Source organism: Podarcis tiliguerta (genome assembly GCF_965153285.1).
Source record: "Podarcis tiliguerta genome assembly, chromosome: 8".
In the NCBI taxonomy this organism is placed as follows: domain Eukaryota; kingdom Metazoa; phylum Chordata; class Lepidosauria; order Squamata; family Lacertidae; genus Podarcis; species Podarcis tiliguerta.
In genome coordinates, this window is record NC_139541.1 from 12,551,064 (window position 1) to 12,570,296 (window position 19,233).

The 19,233-nt window shown below is 47.8% G+C and overlaps 1 protein-coding gene across 3 annotated transcripts in view; it reads left to right on the forward strand.

Moving 5' to 3' along the window:
• Nucleotides 1-15,000, forward strand: part of IGSF21 (immunoglobin superfamily member 21) — a 236,356-nt gene extending 221,356 nt beyond the window's left edge. For 2 of the 3 annotated variants that reach the window (XM_083454073.1, XM_083454075.1), the window contains 4 exons: nt 6,983-7,068; nt 10,603-10,795; nt 12,454-12,492; nt 14,663-15,000. In XM_083454073.1, coding sequence (XP_083310199.1) covers nt 6,983-7,068; nt 10,603-10,795; nt 12,454-12,492; nt 14,663-14,736 — 392 coding nt within the window. In that variant the 3' untranslated portion in view covers nt 14,737-15,000. Of the gene's footprint in view, nt 1-6,982; nt 7,069-10,602; nt 10,796-12,453; nt 12,523-13,103; nt 13,170-14,662 lie in introns of those variants that run through there. The other variant, XM_083454074.1, reaches the window with a different exon arrangement.
• The last annotated feature ends 4,233 nt before the right edge of the window (nt 15,001-19,233 follow it).

Genomic DNA, 19,233 nt, shown 5'->3' on the forward strand with positions numbered 1-19,233 from the left:
TATACAGAGGCTCTGGCCCACTGCCAATGTCCCTGACTATCCAGCACTGCCCTGTCAGCCTGGGGCAATGCTAACCAGCAAAGAAGGCAGACAGGCTTTGTGGCATTGGTAAATAATAGAGGAAGGAGTGAATAATTGACAGGGAAATGGTTTGATCTCCAGTGGGCAGCCTCTGCATGCTTGAAGGCATTTGGGGTACTGGGCTGCAGAGACGCTACTATTTTTAACATTTTGTGGGGAAAAGATCTGTGGTAATTCTCTCCCCACCCCCATTTATATTAAAAATGGGGGGTCCAGAAGAAGCACAACTATTGCAACAGTGAGCCATTAGGTACTCCACAGGGAAGCCTGCAAGCAGGCCCTGCTTGAGATTTCCATAAACTGGTGTTCAGAGGCAGAGGCAGAGGTAGAAGATAGGAATCATGACTAGTAGCCATGGATGGCCTTTTCCTCCAGGAATTTGTCCAACATTTTTTTTTAAAATCCCTCCAAGTTGGCAGCCATCATAACGTCTTGTGGGAGCGAGTTCCACAGTTTAGCTATGAACATCAGAAGAGCCCTGTTGGATCAAGCCAGTGGCCCATCTAACCAACCCATAGCTGTCAACTTACAGATTTGAAAATAAGGGACCAGCAGCCAAAATAAGGGTTTTAGTCAACCAGCAGCCAAACGAAGCCTCAAGCGGTGGTTCCCACAGCGCAGCAACCCGGTAAAGGGGATGCAGCAAGGAAAACCACCTGCACCTCTCCGCTGGGAAGCGCTGAGCAAAGGCAATGCAGCCGATTTGATCGGCACAAGGCATGCAAGCTCCACCCCCCAGTCGTTCTTAGACGCCTTATTGGGTGAGCAACACAGCCAAGCAACACAGTTGGAGCCTCCCTCCTCCCTGGCCAGCAGGGAGGGAGGGAGAGAAGCTGCTTCCTTTGAAACCCGGGAACTTTAAGCGACATCATCAATCTGGGACAGCAGCGCGAAACGGCGCTGGGATGAGGGAGTTTCCTGCCAAATAAGGGGCAGTTGACAGCTATGAACCAACCAGATGCCCAGAAATGTTGACCTGAGTGCAACACGTCTCTCTCCACGTGTGATTCCCTGCAATAGATATCTCAGAGGGATTGTGGGTATCTTTTTGTGAAACAATCCTCACTGCAAGGAGTAAAGAATTCCCATGGACAGTCAGGAAGCTTCCTCTAGGATCTAAGGAAGAACTTCAGAATCTAAATTAGAACTTCAGGATCTAAGGAATGTCAGAAGAGCCTGGCTGCTGGATCAGACCAATGTCCCCATCTGGTCCAGCATCGTGTTCTCACAGTGGTCCCCTAGGTGCCCCAACTGGAAGCCCGCAAGGATGGATGTAATTGAGCACACTCAAAGGCACACTCTTTCGTTGTCTCAACCAAAGAACCCTCATGCTGAAAGATACATGTTGACCCCCTCACTTATTGCTTGGGAGTTCTGGGCCAGCCTGCTGTGCTCCACCCACTCATTGTCACTGCCCAGCACTGCAGAATGATTAGAGCAGCCTTTCTCAACATCTTGGGTCCCCAGATGTTGTTGGACTACAACTCCCATCATCCCTGACCACTGATCCTGCTAGCTATGGATGATGGGAGTTGTAGTTCAAGGTTGAGAAAGGCTGGTGTGAAGAGAGTCCTCCAGTCCTCCATTCCTCTTCCATCAAAGCATGAAATTTGATCACCTCCTTTATTAAGAGGCATAACTGCCATCGTGGTGTTTATTAACGGTCGTAAAAAAATGAAATGGCAGTAGGGAGGAATACCCCAGGCCCTGGATGTGAGTGGAGAGTTTTTGTTGCCTTGGTGGATTCAGGCTGTGCAAAGAAACCTTTCTGTTTTATTTCCTGCTTGTTAATTTAAGTGACTTGGCCTGGTATTAAGGAACAGGGTGTGAAAATGGATTAGGGAGGGGGAAGATGCAGGCAAGCTGCTCTTACTCTGGTTCTTCATGAGCTGAAGGGGAGGGCAAGGTTGCATCCTCTGTGACCTGCTACCACCATCTGAAATTTGCCCCATCCCCATCCCAGGTAGAACCATGCTTTGCTGTTTTCTCTAAGAACCTAGATAGCTTCAAAAGAGGATTCCAGAAATTCACAGAGGAAGAGGAAGCTATCGATGGTGAGCAGCCAGGGTGCCTGTGCTCTGGCCACGCAGTTGGAGGAATCATTAGAATCATAGAACTGAAAGAGACCCCATGGGTCATCTAGCCCAACCCCCTGCAGCCCAGGAATTTCAGCTAACCCATGACAGCTGGCAATAATAATAATAATAATAATAATAATAATAATAATTTATTATTATTTATACCCCGCCCATCTGGCTGGGTTTGCCCAGCCACTCTGGGTGGCTTCCAACAAATCACAAAAATACAATAGCCTATTAAACATTAAAAGCTTCCCTAAACAGGGCTGCTTTCAGATGTCTTCTAAAAGTTTGGTACTTATTTTTCTCTTTGACATTTGGTGGGAGGGCGTTCCACAGGGCGGGTGCCACTACCGAGAAGGCCCTCTGCCTGGTTCCCTGTAACTTGGCTTTTTGTAGCGAGGGAACCGCCAGAAGGCCCTCGGCGCTGGACCTCAGTGTCCGGGCAGAACAATGGAGGTGGAGACGTTCCTTCAGGTATACAGGACCGAGGCCGTTTAGGGCTTTAAAGGTCAGCACCAACACTTTGAATTGTGCTCAGAAATGTACTGGGAGCCAATGTAGGTCTTTCAAGACCGGTGTTATATGGTCTCAGCGGCCGCTCCCAGTCACCAGTCTAGCTGCCACATTCTAGATTAGTTGTAGTTTCCAGGTCACCTTCAAAGGTAGCCCCACATAGAGTGCATTGCAGTAGTTAAATGCTTCCAAACACCAGTTGCTGAAATTGCAAGAGGGAAGAGGGCTCTTGCACTCAGATCCCGCTGCTTTCCCAGAAGAGGCATCTGGTTGAGAGAACAGGATGTTGGGCTAGATGTGCCCCCTTTAGCCTGATCCGGCCAGAGTTGGATTTAGGACATATGGGGCACCTAGCCTAGGGGGTGCCGTGGGGCATCACAACTATGATGTAGAGCAGGCATGTCCAACCGGTCAATCTCGGGGGTGTCTAAGTATCAAGTTAGTGATCACTCTTGTGTTCCAAACCCCGCTCCCCCTAAAAAGCTCAAGAACTTTGGTCGTCTCCCCTAAAAGAAGCTCAGCAACTCACGACAATGGGTAGATCGCAGCCAGAGTTGGACGTGCCTGACATAGAGGACTGAGCAGAACAGAAATTTTGTCTGAAAGACCAAAGCCCATCCCTGATACAGCAGAGCCTTCTTATATTCTTAAATGTTAAGTCCTTCCTTTTATCCGTCCTAAATCTTCACAGCTTCAGCTTCATTGGAAGTCAATGAGTTCTAATGCTATGAGAGAGGAAGGAAAACATTTGTTCATTGCATGGATTGCATTTATAACCCACCTTTTTCTCCCAGAAGGCATAGCTGTCAACCGTCCCTTATTTGACGGGAAAGTCCCTTATCCCAGCGCCGTGTCCTGCTGCTGTCCCTTATTGATGATGCCCCTTAAATTTCTCAGGTTTCAAAGGAAGCAGCTCCTCTGCTGGCCAGGGAGGAGGGAGGCTCCAACTGTGTTGCTTGGCTGTGTTGCTCACCCAATAAGGAATCTAAGAATGACTGGGGGGTGGAGCTTGCATGCCTTGTGCCAATCAAATTGGCCGCGTTGCCTGGGGACTTGCCTTTGCTCAGCGCTTCCCAGTGGAGAGGTGCCGGTGGTTTTCCTTGCTGCATCCCCTTTGCTGGGTTGCTGCGCTGTGGGAACCACTGCTTGAGGCTTCGTTTGGCTGCTGGCTGGACTTTTTGCCTTTGGCTCAGAGGGGCTCAGAAATCGAACACCCCTGTGCTCTGAAAATCCATTATTTTGGCTGCTGATCCCTTATTTCCAAGGCTGGTGGTCCCTTGTTTTCAAATCTGTAAGTTGACAGCTATGCCAGAAGGTAGTGTGTATGGCTCTCTCTCTTCCTCATTCGATCCCCACAGCAACCTTGTGAGGTAGGTTAGGCTGAGAGACAGTGACTGCCCTCCCTCCCAGTGTGCCTCATGAGTGAGGATTCAAACTCTTTTCCAGGTCTTAGTGCGGCACTCTAACCGCTACACCACACTGCCTCTCTATCCCCTGTCTCGTGCCACACATAATTTTTTAAACTTCTGTCACATCACCGCTTACTGATATGGAAACATGGAAGGCTGAATATAAGATTGGGAAATGCCGACTGACAGGTGTCAAACTGATGAGAAAGACCAGGCCAGTCTGAGATTGGCAGCTTCTTCCTACAGTGGCACAAAGAGCGCAACTGGTGCCTCTCCAAATGCAGAAAATGTAGAAACCCCTGGAACACTTTCCGCATGTCCCCCTTGGGGTGGGGGGCGTCGCCCCAGTCTTAGTGTAAGCCAAGGGAATTTAGATCTTTCGTTGCCAAGGTAACCTTCCTTGTTTCATCCAATCAGCTCTGACCCTTACCAATTCCAGCACATCTCCACACATCCTTTGAAGAGAGTGGAGCGCCCGGCGAATCTCATTTATGCATGCAGCTTCGTTGCTTGATCTCCACAAAAAGAAACAACTCGGGGCACTTTTTCTGCCTCCTAGACGCCTGACCCCCACATAGCCGGTGACTTGTTAAGGACAACCGATGCAAATTATATTCTGATTTGTTCAGTAGGGAGGTTAGGGTGGATGGTGCTGGTGAATTCTGTGTGGAAGGTTGTTAGGAAAGGTATTGAAGATAAAAAGGCCCATCCGTGGTGCAACAGCAGTTGGAATAACTGTGAACAGTCTTAGTCCCCACAGTTCAAAAAGGATTTTGTAGAGCTAAGAAAGGTGCAGAAAATGGCAACCCAAAAGATAGTGGGGCCGTAGCAGGTCTCCTGTGAGGTACTGTTACATATGGGGGAATTTTCATTTGCAAAAAGTGTGTGTAGGGACATGAAAGAAACATAAGAACATGCAAAGAGCCCTGCTGGAGGGAGTTCCAGAGGGCAGAGTATGCCACCCTCAATGCCCAGTCTCTAGTACAGGGGTCTGCAACCTTTAAGACAAAAAGAGCCACTTGGACCCGTTTCCGAAGAAAAAAAAACTGGGAGCCGCAAAACTCATCATTATAAAAATAACTTTTTTGTCAGTTTTTTATTATTTCTTTGTTTGACCCCTCAGAATTACTCCTCCTCGTAGAAATAGACGTTAAATTAACAAGTTACCTTTTTGTGTGTGTGTGTTTTTCACTCCCCTTCAAAACAGTGACCAGCGTACATGCCCCCTTTCAATGCAGTGACCAGCATACATGCCCCTTACAATGTAGCAGGTGGGCGGGCGGGAAGGTGACATCAGGACGGTGCGTGACTAACGCACGCACCTCCCCCATGCGACGTCACAGCCAGTACAGCACCCGCCACAGTGGGGAGTGTCGGGGCGCACAATGCACCTCCTCCCCTCGCTAGTATCTGCCCCGGAGCCGCGGCAAAGGTGTAAAAGAGCCACATGCGGCTCCGGAGCCACAGGTTGCAGACCCCTGCTCTAGTAAAAGCGGACCAAACCTTGTAAGTCAGAATATGGATAGAGCCTCCATGAGCAGGAGCAGTCAACCTCTGGTTATCGGGTGCTAGGGACGAGGGATGGCCAATACCTTCCCATCTTGCCTCTGTGCTTCCTGGAAGCATTTGATTGGTTGATGCGGGAAACAGAAAGGTGGACTTAGGGGGTCTAGTCCAGGAGGGATCCTCTCACTCCCTGATGTGATCCTCTCCTCCATGTGGAAGAAGGGGACTCTCAAACAGCCCCTCAGCCAAGAACTTTTAGACGCACAATCCCGCCATTTTTCGTATTGAATTTTTTGTATTGAATTTTTCCTCCCGTCTTTAATGGTCAGCAAGTTTGTGAAATTGTGAAGAAGTCAGGCCATGAACCAGCAGAGGCTGTTCTAGGGGAGCGCGACTGGTGTGGTCGTACTGGGCGCTGAACATCTGGGGTGTCACAGCAGCTGCCACCACTCTTTCATCCTGGTGGGAAGGTGCCAGATTTTGGCATCACACAAGGCACCGTTGAAATTTGAGGTGCTGGAACAAGGACCCCAAGTTGGTGGAAGAAGGAGGATTTGAATATCTGCTCAGATTTCTTGGATCTGCATTCAGATCTTAGAGTTTTGAGGTCAAAGGTGGGGAAAAAATTGGGGCATGAAATCTGGCCAGGAAATGTATGCATGAAGTTGCCAACCAACCAGGGAAGAGGGCCTGTTCTATTGGAAGTTTCTAAGCAGAGGTGGGATGGCCATCTGTCAAGGATGCTTGAGCTGTGATTTCTGCATTGAAAGGGGTTGGACTAGATGACTCTTGGGCTCCCTTCCAACTCCACAATTCTATGATTCTAAGAGAAATGGCCAGGTAAGGAGTTGCAATGGAGTATATCAGACTAAGTCATACTCAGAGCAGACACATTGAAATGAATAAACCTAAGACATGTCTATTAACTTCATTTGATCTCCTTTGAGTTGGGCTAGTGGTGGGTGAAGCTCATATGTTTTCTTCCTTATATTTATATTCCACCATTCCTCCAAGGATCTCAAGGTAACATGGGTGGCTCTCGTCTCCTGTTTTACCCCCCACAACAACCCTGGGAGGTAGGAGAGAGAGAGGGAGGGAGAGAGGGAGGGAGGGAAGGAGGGAGGTCCAAGATCGCCAGGTGAGCATCACAGCTGGGTGGGATTTGAACCCAGGTCTCAGTACCACACTCTAGTGTCAGCACCACGCTCTAACCAGCCCTTCTAACCATCTCTTGGGATGGAGCTAAACACAACACTCTGTTCTTTGCTGTGGACCTGGCTTCTGTCAAAAAGGCAGAGGAGCTGGGACTAGTTCAACAGTTGTCAGTGTGCATGATGGGGATGTTTGGAAGTGCAAAGGTTTGGGGTACCCACCTGTTCTCTTTTCCCACAGTGGCTCCCAAGGGCCCAAAGATCATGATGACCCCAACAAGAGCCCGAGTAGGAGACACAGTGCGAATCCTGGTGCAAGGTTTTCAAGTGAGTATGAACCCCAAGGGCGTCACTGAAACTTATTGGCATCTGGTATAGTTCATATGAGTTTGAGTTGTTTATATCTAAGGATGGGGGAGATGTTTCATCAGCTCACATTTTAATCTTGTTGGTTTGTTTACATTTATAGTCTTACACCTTTTCCTCCAAGGAGCTCAAGGGGGTGTACATGCTTCTCGTCCTCCCCATTTTATCCCCACAAGAACCCTGTGAGGTAGGCTAGCCTGAGAGGCAGTGACTGGCCCCCAAAGTTACACCCAGTGAGTGTCATGGCCCAGTGGGAGGATTCGAACTCTGGTCTCCTGGGACCTAGTCCGACACTTTAACCACTACACCTCGCAGCAACCCTGTGATGTAAGTTAGGCTGAGAGAGGCAGTGACTGGCGTCAAGGTCACACCCGCATCATGGCTGAGTGCGGATTTGAATCCTGGTCTCTACCAGGTCTGACACTCTAACCACTATGCCACACTGGATCCCATATGAACCTACTTCACAAACTAACACACGGAGATCAAACCACAGTTGTTCTTTGACATCTGCTCTTCTCTAAATTTTGCAGCTTACAACAAATTGAAGACATCCGGATTAGTGGAGATAATGCAGAAAGATATTCTATATTAGGCAAAGGACCTTATAGAGCAGGGATCCCCAAACTTGGCCCTCCAGATTTTTTGTGACTACAACTCCCATCATCCCTAGCTAACAGGACCAGTGGTCAAGGATGATGGGAACTGTAGTCCCAAAAACACTGGAGGGCCGAGTTTGGGGATGCCTGTTATAGATCCACTGCCAGTCAGAGTTAGCAATATTAGGCTAGATGAGTCAATGGTCTGAATCAGTATTCAGCAGCTATGTATGGGTGTGGGTCCATTACTCATAGGAATGTTAAACTTGCACCTTAGACCAGCCAACAGTGAGAAGAGAATTGCAGGATCTGGATAATACCATCATAGACAGTAGTTTCCGACTTTTCAGGACCTTGGAGAGCTCCTGTGATGGGCATGTGTTCAATAGAAGAATGTTGGAAGCTGCCTTCTGCTTGGAGTCAATTTGGGGCTTTTGGCCTACTAACCACAGACTGGCAGCAGCTCTCCAGGATTTCAGGCATGGGACTATCCCACCCATGCTTGGAGATTCCACTGGAGAGTCATCCTGGGACCTTCTGCATGCAAAACAGTTGCTCTGTCACTGAGCCACAGCCCTCATCAGATGAGACCGCAGACCTTGGTTCCATCCCCAGCACCAGCAGCAAAAAGATTTCCAGCTTGCCAAAACTGAGAACGTTTTTGGAGACACGTTCTCCATTCGGAGTAGGCAATGGCAGCCTGGATGCATTATTATAAAGCATTTGCATGCTAACCGGAAAAATTAAAATTAGCAAAAGGAGGAGAAGGGCCATAGCTTGGTGGTAGAGCATCTACTTTGCATGCAGAAGGTCCCAGGCTCACTCCCCAAGTAGGGATGAGAGAGAAGCATGTCTATAATTCCTGGAGAGCTACTGCCAAACAGTGTAGACAGTAATGAGCTAGATGGGCCGAATGGTCTGACTTAGTATAAGACAGCTTGCTGTGTTCCTGTGTGTCAAAATCTCTCATATGTTTTGCACCCTTCCTTGCAAAGCACAAAGCTGGTGAGATTTAGATATCACCCCTGCCCTACACTGTTTTCTCTCACCCCATTAACTCAAGAGGATTTGCAAGCTGTTTAATGCCATCTCATCTGCCCTCTGTTTGTTGTCATTACCAGGTGATTTCAGGGTGTGAAAGGGGGGTAACTGTTCCTTAATCCAGGCGCTGAGCTGAACCAATTGAAGGCACTAAGTGGGACTTTTCGGGAGAGTGAAGCCGATCCATATTCACAGCTGCATGTGTGCACAGGGTTGGGGTTGGGCAGGGGGAAGGTAGAAGACGCACAAAGCGTAGCTCAGTGGCAGCTCTACCTCATGGGTGGAGGTAATAAGAATAAGAATAAAAATAAAAAATTATTATTTATACCCCGCCCATCTGGCTGAGTTTCCCCAGCCACTCTGGGCGGCTCCCAATCAAGTGTTAAAAACAATACAGCGTTAAATATTAAAAACTTCCCTAAACAGGACTGCCTTCAGATGTCTTTTAAAGATGAGATAGATGCTTATTTCCTTCACATCTGAAGGGAGGCACTCCACAGGGCGGGTGCCACTACCAAGAAGGCCCTCTGTCTGGTTCCCTGTAACCTCACTTCTCGCAATGGGGGAACCGCCAGAAGGCCCTCGGCGCTGGATCTCAGTGTCTAGGCAGAACAATGGGGGTGGAGACGCTCCTTCAGGTATACTGGGCCCGCGGGAACAGTCTATACCCCACCCAGGAGTCCAGTACCAATTCTGAGCACCATCGTTTAAGAAGGATATTGACAAGCTGGAACGTGGGCGGAGGAGGGCAACCGAGATGATAAAATGGTCTGCAAACCAAGCTTTAGGAGGAATGGCTCAGGGATCTGGGGATGTTTGGCCTGGATAAGAAGAGAAGTGAAATGAGAGTCATCTTCAGATACCTTGAAGGGCTGTCACATAGAAGATGAAGCAAGCTTGTTCTCTCCTGCTGCAGAGGATGGTGCCTGAACCAATGGATTCAAGTTACAAGAAAGGAGATTCTGACACTCGAACCACTACACAACTGTCTACTTTGAGTAGGACTGGCATTGGACAGAAACCTTTCCTGTTTCGGAGGCCCGTTCACAACATGAATAGAGCGCAACCCGCAGCGGTGCGTCTGCACACGGACGGGTTGTGATTCATTGCTTCTGCGCATGCGCGTGATGTCATTTTTGCACTTCTGCGCATGCGCAAGTGGCGAAACCCGGAAGTAACCCTTTCCAGTACTTCTGGGTCACCGTGGCATGTCACCTGAAATAATGTAACATGAAGCAAACATAACATGAGGTATGACTGTACCTCGGGTTAAGTACTCAATTTGTTCTGGAGGTCCGTTCTTAACCTGAAACTGTTCTTAACCTGTAGCTCCACGTTAGCTAATGGGGCCTCATGCTGCTGCCGCGCCGCCAGAGCACGATTTCTGTTCTCATCGTGAAGCAAAGTTCTTAACCTGAAGCACTATTTCTGGGTTAGCGGAGTCTGTAACCTGAAGCTTATGTAACCTGAAGTGTATGTAACCTGAGGTACCACTGTACTTAAATAGCAAGCCAATCCACCCCCTAAAGTCAACCAACCACCCGGCCTCTTAATTCATGAAACTGCCCTTTCTCCTTCCTTTGAAATAATGTTCATCCACCCATAACAACCGCCGCTGCAGTGGCTCCTGGGAAATGTAGTTTGCATTGCACTCCATTGTGTTCAAGGTGAGCTGCAAGGAGTTCTTCTCCAGTTTAGATTGCAATTCCAAATCCAGGGACCTTGCGAGGTTCAGCCTCCTCTTTCTTTAAGAGGAGCCTTACGAGTCTTCAAAGTTCCTATCCGGTGACTGTTGCAGAGAAACTAGACTTTGCAGCTCTGCTGATGCATTTGTTGGGCGTTGCTTGGCTTTCAGAATGAAGTCTTCCCCGAACCCATGTTCACTTGGACCCGCGTTGGGAGCAGGCTCCTGGATGGCAGTGCGGAGCACGATGGCAAGGAGCTGATCTTGGAGCGAGTGCCGGCAGAACTGAACGGCTCCATGTACCGCTGCACAGCGCAGAACCCACTTGGATCCACGGACACTCACACCAGGCTGATAGTCTTTGGTATGTGGGAGGTTGCGGTTCTCGCACTCACAGCCCTTGGGGAACCATTCTCCATGGTTTGGGGTCCTCCAGACATTATCCCCTTCCTGCCACTATCAGGCCCAGATCCTCCTCCTCACTATTCATAGAAGCCCCTGGGCACGCAGTCTCTATGGTCTGTGAACCGCCCTGAGATCTTACTGTGGGAATGTTCAGGGATGCAGGAGAGGATATATTGTCTGATTATAGCCTTTCCAACTTGTGTTAACAAGTTCACAATTTAGCAGAGTAACATTCCCCTTTTTAAACTCACAGTGGATGTGTTTGCTCAGGCTCGCTAAAGCCTCTATAATAACTGTTCTGGTATTTCCCCCTTATTCCCTCATAAAAGATAAGATATGACACAGTCTTCTATAAAGGTATAAAAAGAGTTTACTCACATTCTGTTCACAATCGGATCCCAGAAGGCAGACTTAGCTTAGAAAAGTAACATACACCTGGAAACTATCTCATAAGGAGACAGACACGTTGTCCTCTCTTGGCTGGAAGCCAAAAGAGCATCTTTGGCTAAGCAGATGTTGCTTCTTTGATGCATGTAGTCAAAGAGAGAGAGATGGCAGCCAGTCCTATGTTTTTGTTACCTGCACAGGTGAGGCCATGACCACCTCTAGTCACATGCAGAGGAAGTCTGTCCCAGCCCAGAAGGAAACAGGAAGTTTACCTGCTGGCTCGACAAACATTCTTCCCCATGTGTAAACATGTTCACTCTAGGAATGTTGTACTTGACTGCTCTTGTGTTTCACATCCCACACTTACGATGAAGTACCGTATTGGCCCGAATATAAGCCGCACTTTTCCCCAAATTCTGACAGTGAAAAGTTAAAGTGCAGTTTATATTTGTGACCTTCCCTTTCCCCTGGCGGCTCAGGGAGGCTTGGGAGCAGTGGGCTGCTCTTGGGGGGGGGGGTCATGCTGCTTTGCCAGTGGCCTCCCCCCACCTTCTTTCCGACAGCTTGGGAGAGGTTTGGGAGCAGGATATATTGCTTATTAATACCCTTTCTAATGTGCGCCATCAAGTCCTTTAACTTAGCAGAGTTTCACATTCCCCTTTTAAATGCACAGCAGATAGCTGGTTGCAGGCTTGTTTAAGCCTCTTACTATTACACTCCTAGTAAGTTCCCTTTGAATCCCTCCTAAAAGAGTAAACACACCACAATCTTGTGTAAAGTATATACAAGACATTTACTCACATCATCAGTTCCACAGATGGATCCCTGAAGGCAGACTTAGTTACAAAGTATATACATGTGGATCGACCCCATATGGGGGGGCGTTAATCCCAGTGACTGCAGTTCACATGATGAAAGGAAGATGGGAAAGAGAGGGAGGAGGGCTGCGTACCTTGTGCTTTTGTTACCTGCACAGGTAAAATCACGCCCACCTCTAGTCACATGCAAAAGGAAGTATGTCCCAGCCCAGGAGGAAACAGGTAGTTCTGACTGGCTGAACCAAACATCTCCTTGCATGTCCACTCTAGGAAAACAAGGAGTGTTGCATTTGACTGCTACTTATGCATCACATCCCACACTGGCAATATCTGGCAACTGCGCAATGTTCTCCCATGTTAATGTGACAACCTAATTATTCTCCATTTTTGTCCCTTTTCTTTCTCCTTTCAGAAAACCCAAATATCCCAAGAGGAACAGAAGACTCCAATGGTAAGGCACAACCCTTCTGCATCAATAGGAGTATAGCATCTAGATCAAGGGAAGTAATAGTGCCACTGCATTCTGCTCTGGTCAGACCTCACCTGGAGTACTGTGTCCAGTTCTGGGCACCACACTTCAAGAAGGACACTGACAAACTGGAACGTGTCCAGAGGAGGGCAACCAAAATGGTCAAAAGCCTGGAAACGATGCCTTATGAGGAACGGCTAAGGGAGCTGGGCATGTTTAGCCTGGAGAAGAGGAGGTTAAGGGGTGATATGATAACCATGTTCAAATATATAAAAGGATGTCACATAGAGGGAGAAAGGTTGTTTTCTGTTGCTCCAGAGAAGCGGACACGGAGCAATGGATCCAAACTACAAGAAAGAAGATTCCACCTAAACATTAGGAAGAACTTCCTGACAGTAAGAGCTGTTCGACAGTGGAATTTGCTGCCAAGGAGTGTGGTGGAGTCTCCTTCTTTGGAGGTCTTTAAGCAGAGGCTTGACAACCATATGTCAGGAGTGCTCTGTCAGGATGGTGTTTCCTGCTTGGCAGGGGGTTGGAATTGATGGCCCTTGTGGTCTCTTCCAACTCTATGATTCTATGATTCTATGATTTAGGGAGCAATCCTAAGTCCCTGCCCGGTGGATAAGGCAACCAGCCATGATATCTATGTTCTCTCTCCACTGTCAGAAACAGTATACCTTGGAAACACCAGTTGCTGGAGATCACAAGAAAGGACTTCTTCATGCAGCACACAGCTAAACTAAGGAGCTTCCTTCCAAAGAGGGAAATGATTGCAAGGATGTGTATAGAACAGGCTTCCTCAACCTCAGCCCTCCAGATGTTTTGAGACTACAATTCCCATCATCCCTGACCACTGGTCCTGCTAGCTAGGGATCATGGGAGTTGTAGGCCAAAAACATCTGGAGGGCAGAGGTTGAGGAAGCCTGGTATAGAAGCTAGGCAGAGGATATATTTCTTAAATATTATCCATCCTTACATTTGTGAGTCCATCCCTTTGTCAGCAAAACTAAGGAAGCTGTTGATAAGCTAGCTTTAGCCTTTTAATTTAAGTCATCAAGGATGCTTTACTGCAAACTAGATTTCCTGGTATTTCCCCCTTTTCTCCCTTCAAAACAACCATGCAAAACACTCTTCTTCTAAGTAAAGGTAGATTTCCTCACTTGGTTTCACAGTAACAGTTTTGAGGCAGGCTTAAAATGTAGTTACAGACATATATTGTTGTTTAGGTTAGAAGCGGTGTCTGAGCTGTGACTCAGACTCAACACGTGCCTTGCATCCCTAGTCATCGATGAAGCTTTGAAGAGAAGAGATCAGAGAGATCGGAGATCAGGGATCAGAGAGATCGGAAATCAGGGATCAGAGAGAGAGAGCAAGCTGGGGACGTGACCAGCTTATACAGTCATACCTCATGTTACGTTTGCTTCAGGTTGAGCGTTTTCAGGTTGCGTCCCGTGGTGACCCAGAAGTACCGGAAAGGGTTACTTCTGGGTTTCGCCGCTTGCGCATGTGCAGACACTCAAAATGACATCATGGGCATGCGCAGAAGCGGCAAATCATAAGCCACGCACACGCAGACGTGGGTTGCGTTCTGCTCAGGTAGTGAACGGGCCTCCGGAACAGATCCCGTTCACAACCAGAGGTATCACTGTATAGGCTGATCTCCTTTACCTGGCTTGACACAGTGAAAGTGGCTCTCACAAGAAAGAATTTCCTGCAGGCTCTTGTGAGATCCAACAGTGTGCGTGCCTTTCTAGCAATCTAGCTGGTTCTGACTGCCTCATTTTAGATATTGCCACAATGATGGCCACCAATTTGGATGGCTTTAAACTTTTTGGAGGAGAGGGCTTATTGATGGCTACAAGACATGACAGCTAGGCTCTGCCTCCATGGTCAGAGGCAGCAATGCATCTGAATACCAGTTGCCAGAAACTGTAAGAGGGGATGGTGCTCTTATGCTTGAACTCTGCCTTTGGAGCATCTGGTTGGCCACTGTGAGAACAGAATGCTGGACAAGATCAGATCATTGTCTGATCTGGCAGCCTCTTCTGATTTTCTGATGAAGTAAAAATGATATCATGTCCAGGTCTGTGCATCCAGACACATACAAACGAAGCCCATCAAAAATTGTCTTCTTCTTTTTTTGTCTACCTAGGTTCACCAGACAGCCACAGCAGCTATAAATTCCTTCTGGCCATCATCTTAACAGTTACTTTGGAACTAACGTGAAAGCCTTTGACGCAGAGACCCTTCGTTTCTCCTCCTCCACCCAGAATTCACATCTCCGTTGACCAGACTTCTGTTCTCTCTCTCTCTCTTTCTCTCTTCTGCTTTGCTTTCTTTCTTTCTGTCTTTCTTTTCTTCCTCCTCTCCCCACCCCCTCTTTTTTTTCTAAAACTATTTACGGTCTCGTTATCGGTCTTCTTCTGTCTGTGTCTTGGCTTTGTCATCCAATTTAATTAAAAAGAAAACAATGACAGAAAGAAAAAAAAACCTCGCCGCTGCCCAATGATAATAATATCCTGGGAGTAAGACTAATGCTGATTATTTCCTTCGTCCGTTGTATGCAGGTGACTTAAAAAATAATAATTTAAAAGCTGGCTAGCCAGAATCCACGTGAAACCATGATAATTGCACACGAAAGGATTTTCAAGGGCACAGCAATAGGGCACAGGTGGGTTGTTGTTTTCCACCCAACACCAAATGGATTTGAGCATCTCAATGTATCCCAGGCTACATGAACTCTAGGGAAAGGGTCAGTGGCAGAATACCTGCTTTGCATGAAGAGGGTCAATGCTCAACAGTATCTCCAGAGAGGGCTGAGATTGTTCTCTGCCTGAAACTCAGGAGAACCACTGCCAGTCAGTGTAGACAGTCTTGTTCTGAATGTACCAAGGTTCTGAATCATTGTAAGTCAGCTTACTTTGTTCCTATTTAAATCAGCACTTTCTCATGAGGACTAGAATCTTACTGGGAATGTAGCTTCCCCTTCTCCTTTTTAAAAAAGAAAAGGAAACCTACAGAGCTGTGGCACATCTTTCAGCTTCAGAAGCTCCATTCTCAACATAGTTCAGTATTTAACACACTCAGGTTCCCAGTCCATATGAGTAATTGGCTGGGAAAGCCAGCCAAAAGACCCACCCCACCCCACCCGGGAAATATCCAAAGCCGGTGTGGGAATTGGGTTTTCGACTGGTCTGTGTAGATGCTGGAGGTCCGCTCTCTCTGCAGGACTATTCTGAGGAGCCGATTACATAACAAAATAGTTTAAGACGCGGTGGTGGGATGTGGAATAAATTGTGCGAAATGAGATGAATGGTGCTTAGGCACTGGGATGGCTGCTGGTAATAATAATAATAATAATAATAATAATAATAATAATAATAATAATAATTTATTATTTATACCCCGCCCATCTGGCTGGGTTTGCCCAGCCACTCTGGGCGGTTTCCAACAAAGTATTAAATACAGTGGTCTGTTAAACATTAAAAGCTTCCCTAAACAGGGCTCCCTTCAGATGTCTACTAAACGTCAGATAGTTGTTCTTCTCTTTGACATCTGGTGGGAGGACATTCCACAGGGCAGGTGCCACTACTGAGAAGGCGCTCTGCCTGGTTCCCTGTAACTTGGCCTCTCTCAGTGAGGGAACCGCCAGAAGGCCTTCGGCGCTGGACCTCCGTGTTCGGCCAGAATGATGGGGGTGAAGACTCTCCTTCAGGTATACTGGGCCGAGGCTGTTTAGGGCTTTAAAGATCAGCACCAACACTTTGAATTGTGCTCGGAAATGTACTGTGAGCCAATGTAGATCTTTCAAGACCGGTGTTATGTGGTCTCAGTGGCCACTCCCAGTCACCTGTCTAGCTGCCGCATTTTGGATTAGTTGTAGTTTCCGGGTCACTTTCAAAGGTAGCTCCACATAGAGCGCATTGCAGTAATCCAAGCGAGAGATAACTAGAGCATGCACCACTCTGGTGAGACAGTCCGTGGGCAGATAGGGTCTCAGCCTGCATACCAGATGGAGCTGGTAAACAGCTGCCCTGGACACAGATTTGACCTGTGTCTCCATGGACAGCTGCGAGTCCAAAATGACTTCCAGGCTGCGCACCTAGTCCTTCAGGAGCACAGTTACCCCTTTCAGGACCAGGGAGTCCTCCACACCTGCCTGCCTCCTGCCCCCCAAAACAGTACTTCTGTCTTGTCAGGATTCAACCTCAATCTGTTAGCTGCCATCCATCCTCCAGCTGCTTCCAGACACTCACTTGTAGAATTTGTCTTCTTTTGCTCACCCACCTCCCACTCCAGGCCTCCTGCTCTCACCCTCCTTGCAGCTGCACACATTCCAGGAAGCCTTGAGCTGAACAACAACTCTGCAAGATTTTCCCATGAGTGGAGCATGCTCCGGCATCCTCTGAAATATTAACATGGAAGACCGCCAGGCACTTAGACTGTGGGAATGCTAAGGAAGGTAGGAGAGGATATATTGTTTTGATATTATCCCTCCTCACTCACGCTAGCGAACAAACAGCCGAGCACATTCCCCGTGCAACTTATTGGAAGCAAGTTGAGGATTCGTTAGAATCCGTTAATTAAGCAATCCAGTCTGGATTGTTCCTGCTAAGTTTCCCCTTCATTTCCCTCTTAAAATAATAGCACAACAACACAACACAGTCTTCTTTCAAAGTAAGAATAAAGTGTTATTCACATTCAGTTCACAACAGTAATCTGAAGGCAATAAACACACGAGACGTAACCCTACTGTACTTTTGAATAAATAAGGTATACTATTCATTGTATCATAGGGACGGGGGTGGTGCTGTGGGTTAAAGCCTCAGTGCCTAGGGCTTGCCGATCGAAAGGTCGGCGGTTCGAATCCCCACGGCGGGGTGCACTCCTGTTGTTCGGTCCCAGCGCCTGCCAACCTAGCAGTTCGAAAGCACTCTCGGGTGCAAGTAGAGAAATAGGGACCGCTTACTAGCGGGAAGGTAAACGGCGTTTCCGTGTGCGGCTCTGGCTCGCCAGAGCAGCGATGTCACGCTGGCCACGTGACCCGGAAGTGTCTTCGGACAGCGCTGGCCCCCGGCCTCTTGAGTGAGATGGGCGCACAACTCTAGAGTCTGTCAAGACTGGCCCGCACGGGCAGGGGTACCTTTACCTTATTCATTGTATCAAATTATAGACCTCAACGGAAGTCTCATAAAGTTCAACAAAAAAAAGCAGAAAGACCCAGTGGATCAGTTCATTCTCTAGTCAGTTCATGCATAAGGTCCATACATGTATAAGTATCTTTTCCACCTGTCTGTTCAAAGAGTCCAATAATCCACATGAAGGGTTGTCACAGTTCCACAGAATCCTTTCACAGAGTCTAAGACAAGGATTTCCGGAATATTAGTCTTGTTTCGCCATCTTGCAACCACTACTATGCTATAAGATCCACTATCCTGTAATATTACATATGAGCCTGTTCTACTGATGAAGACTAGGATGGTGAATAGATACTTATACAGTGGTACCTCGGCTTACATATGCTTCAGGTTACAGTCTCTGCTAACCCAGAAATAGTACCTCGGGTTAAGAACTTTGCTTCAGTATGAGAACAGAAATCGTGCTCCGGCGGCACAGCGGCAGCAGGAGGCCCCATTAGCTAAAGTGGTGCTTCAGGTTAAGAACAGTTTCAGGTTAAGAACGGACCTCCAGATCGAATTAAGTACTTAACCCCAGGTACCACTGTACATGTATGGACCTTATGCATGAACTGAATAGAGAATGAACTGCTTTTTTCATTAAACTTTATGAAACTTCCATTGAAAGCTATAATTTGATACAATGAATAGTAAAGGTAAAGGGACCCCTGACCATTAGGTCCAGTCATGACCGACTCTGGGGTTGCGGCGCTCATCTCGCTTTATTGGCCGAGGGAGCCGGCGTACAGCTTCCAGGTCATGTGGCCAGCATGACTAAGCCACTTCTGGCAAACCAGAGCAATGCACAGAAACACCGTTTAGCTTCCCGCCGGAGTGGTACCTATTTATCTACTCGCACTTTGACGTGCTTTCAAACTGCTAGGTTGGCAGGAGCAGGGACAGAGCAACGGGAACTCACCCCGTCACAGGGATTCGAACTGCCAACCTTCTGATCCGCAAGTCCTAGGCTCTGTGGTTTAACCCACAGCACCACCCGCGTCCCTACAATGAATAGTAACCAGCTTTACTTTTGAATAAATAAGGTATACTACAATGAATAGTATACCTTATTTATTCAAAAGAAAGCCGGTTACGTCTTGTGTGTTTATTGAGTATGTTTCACATAACCATAGGTTTGTTGTTGTAATCTGAAGGCAGGCTTCACCTTGTGGTTTCAGCAAAAAGAAGTCTGAGCTACATCTCTGACTTTCTGCTTATGGGCTCCATCCCAGTGGCGTAGCGTGGGGGGGGTGCAGGGGGGGCCGGCCACACCGGGCGCAACATCTGGGGGTTAGGGTTAGGAGGTGCAAATCCATGGGTTAGGGGGCGCAAATCCACGGGTTAGGGGGCGCAAATTACTTGCCTTGCCCCGGGTGCTGACAACCCACGCTACGCCACTGCTCCATCCTATGTGAAGGTTGAGCCATGCGCTGGCTAAGAGATAGGAGAATCCAAGAGCAAGAGTCCAAGGCACCAAGAGAGAGGCGATTGCATGGCCAGAGCTTTTATCTGGTCAGCTAGGATCATGCCCATTTACCTGGTCACA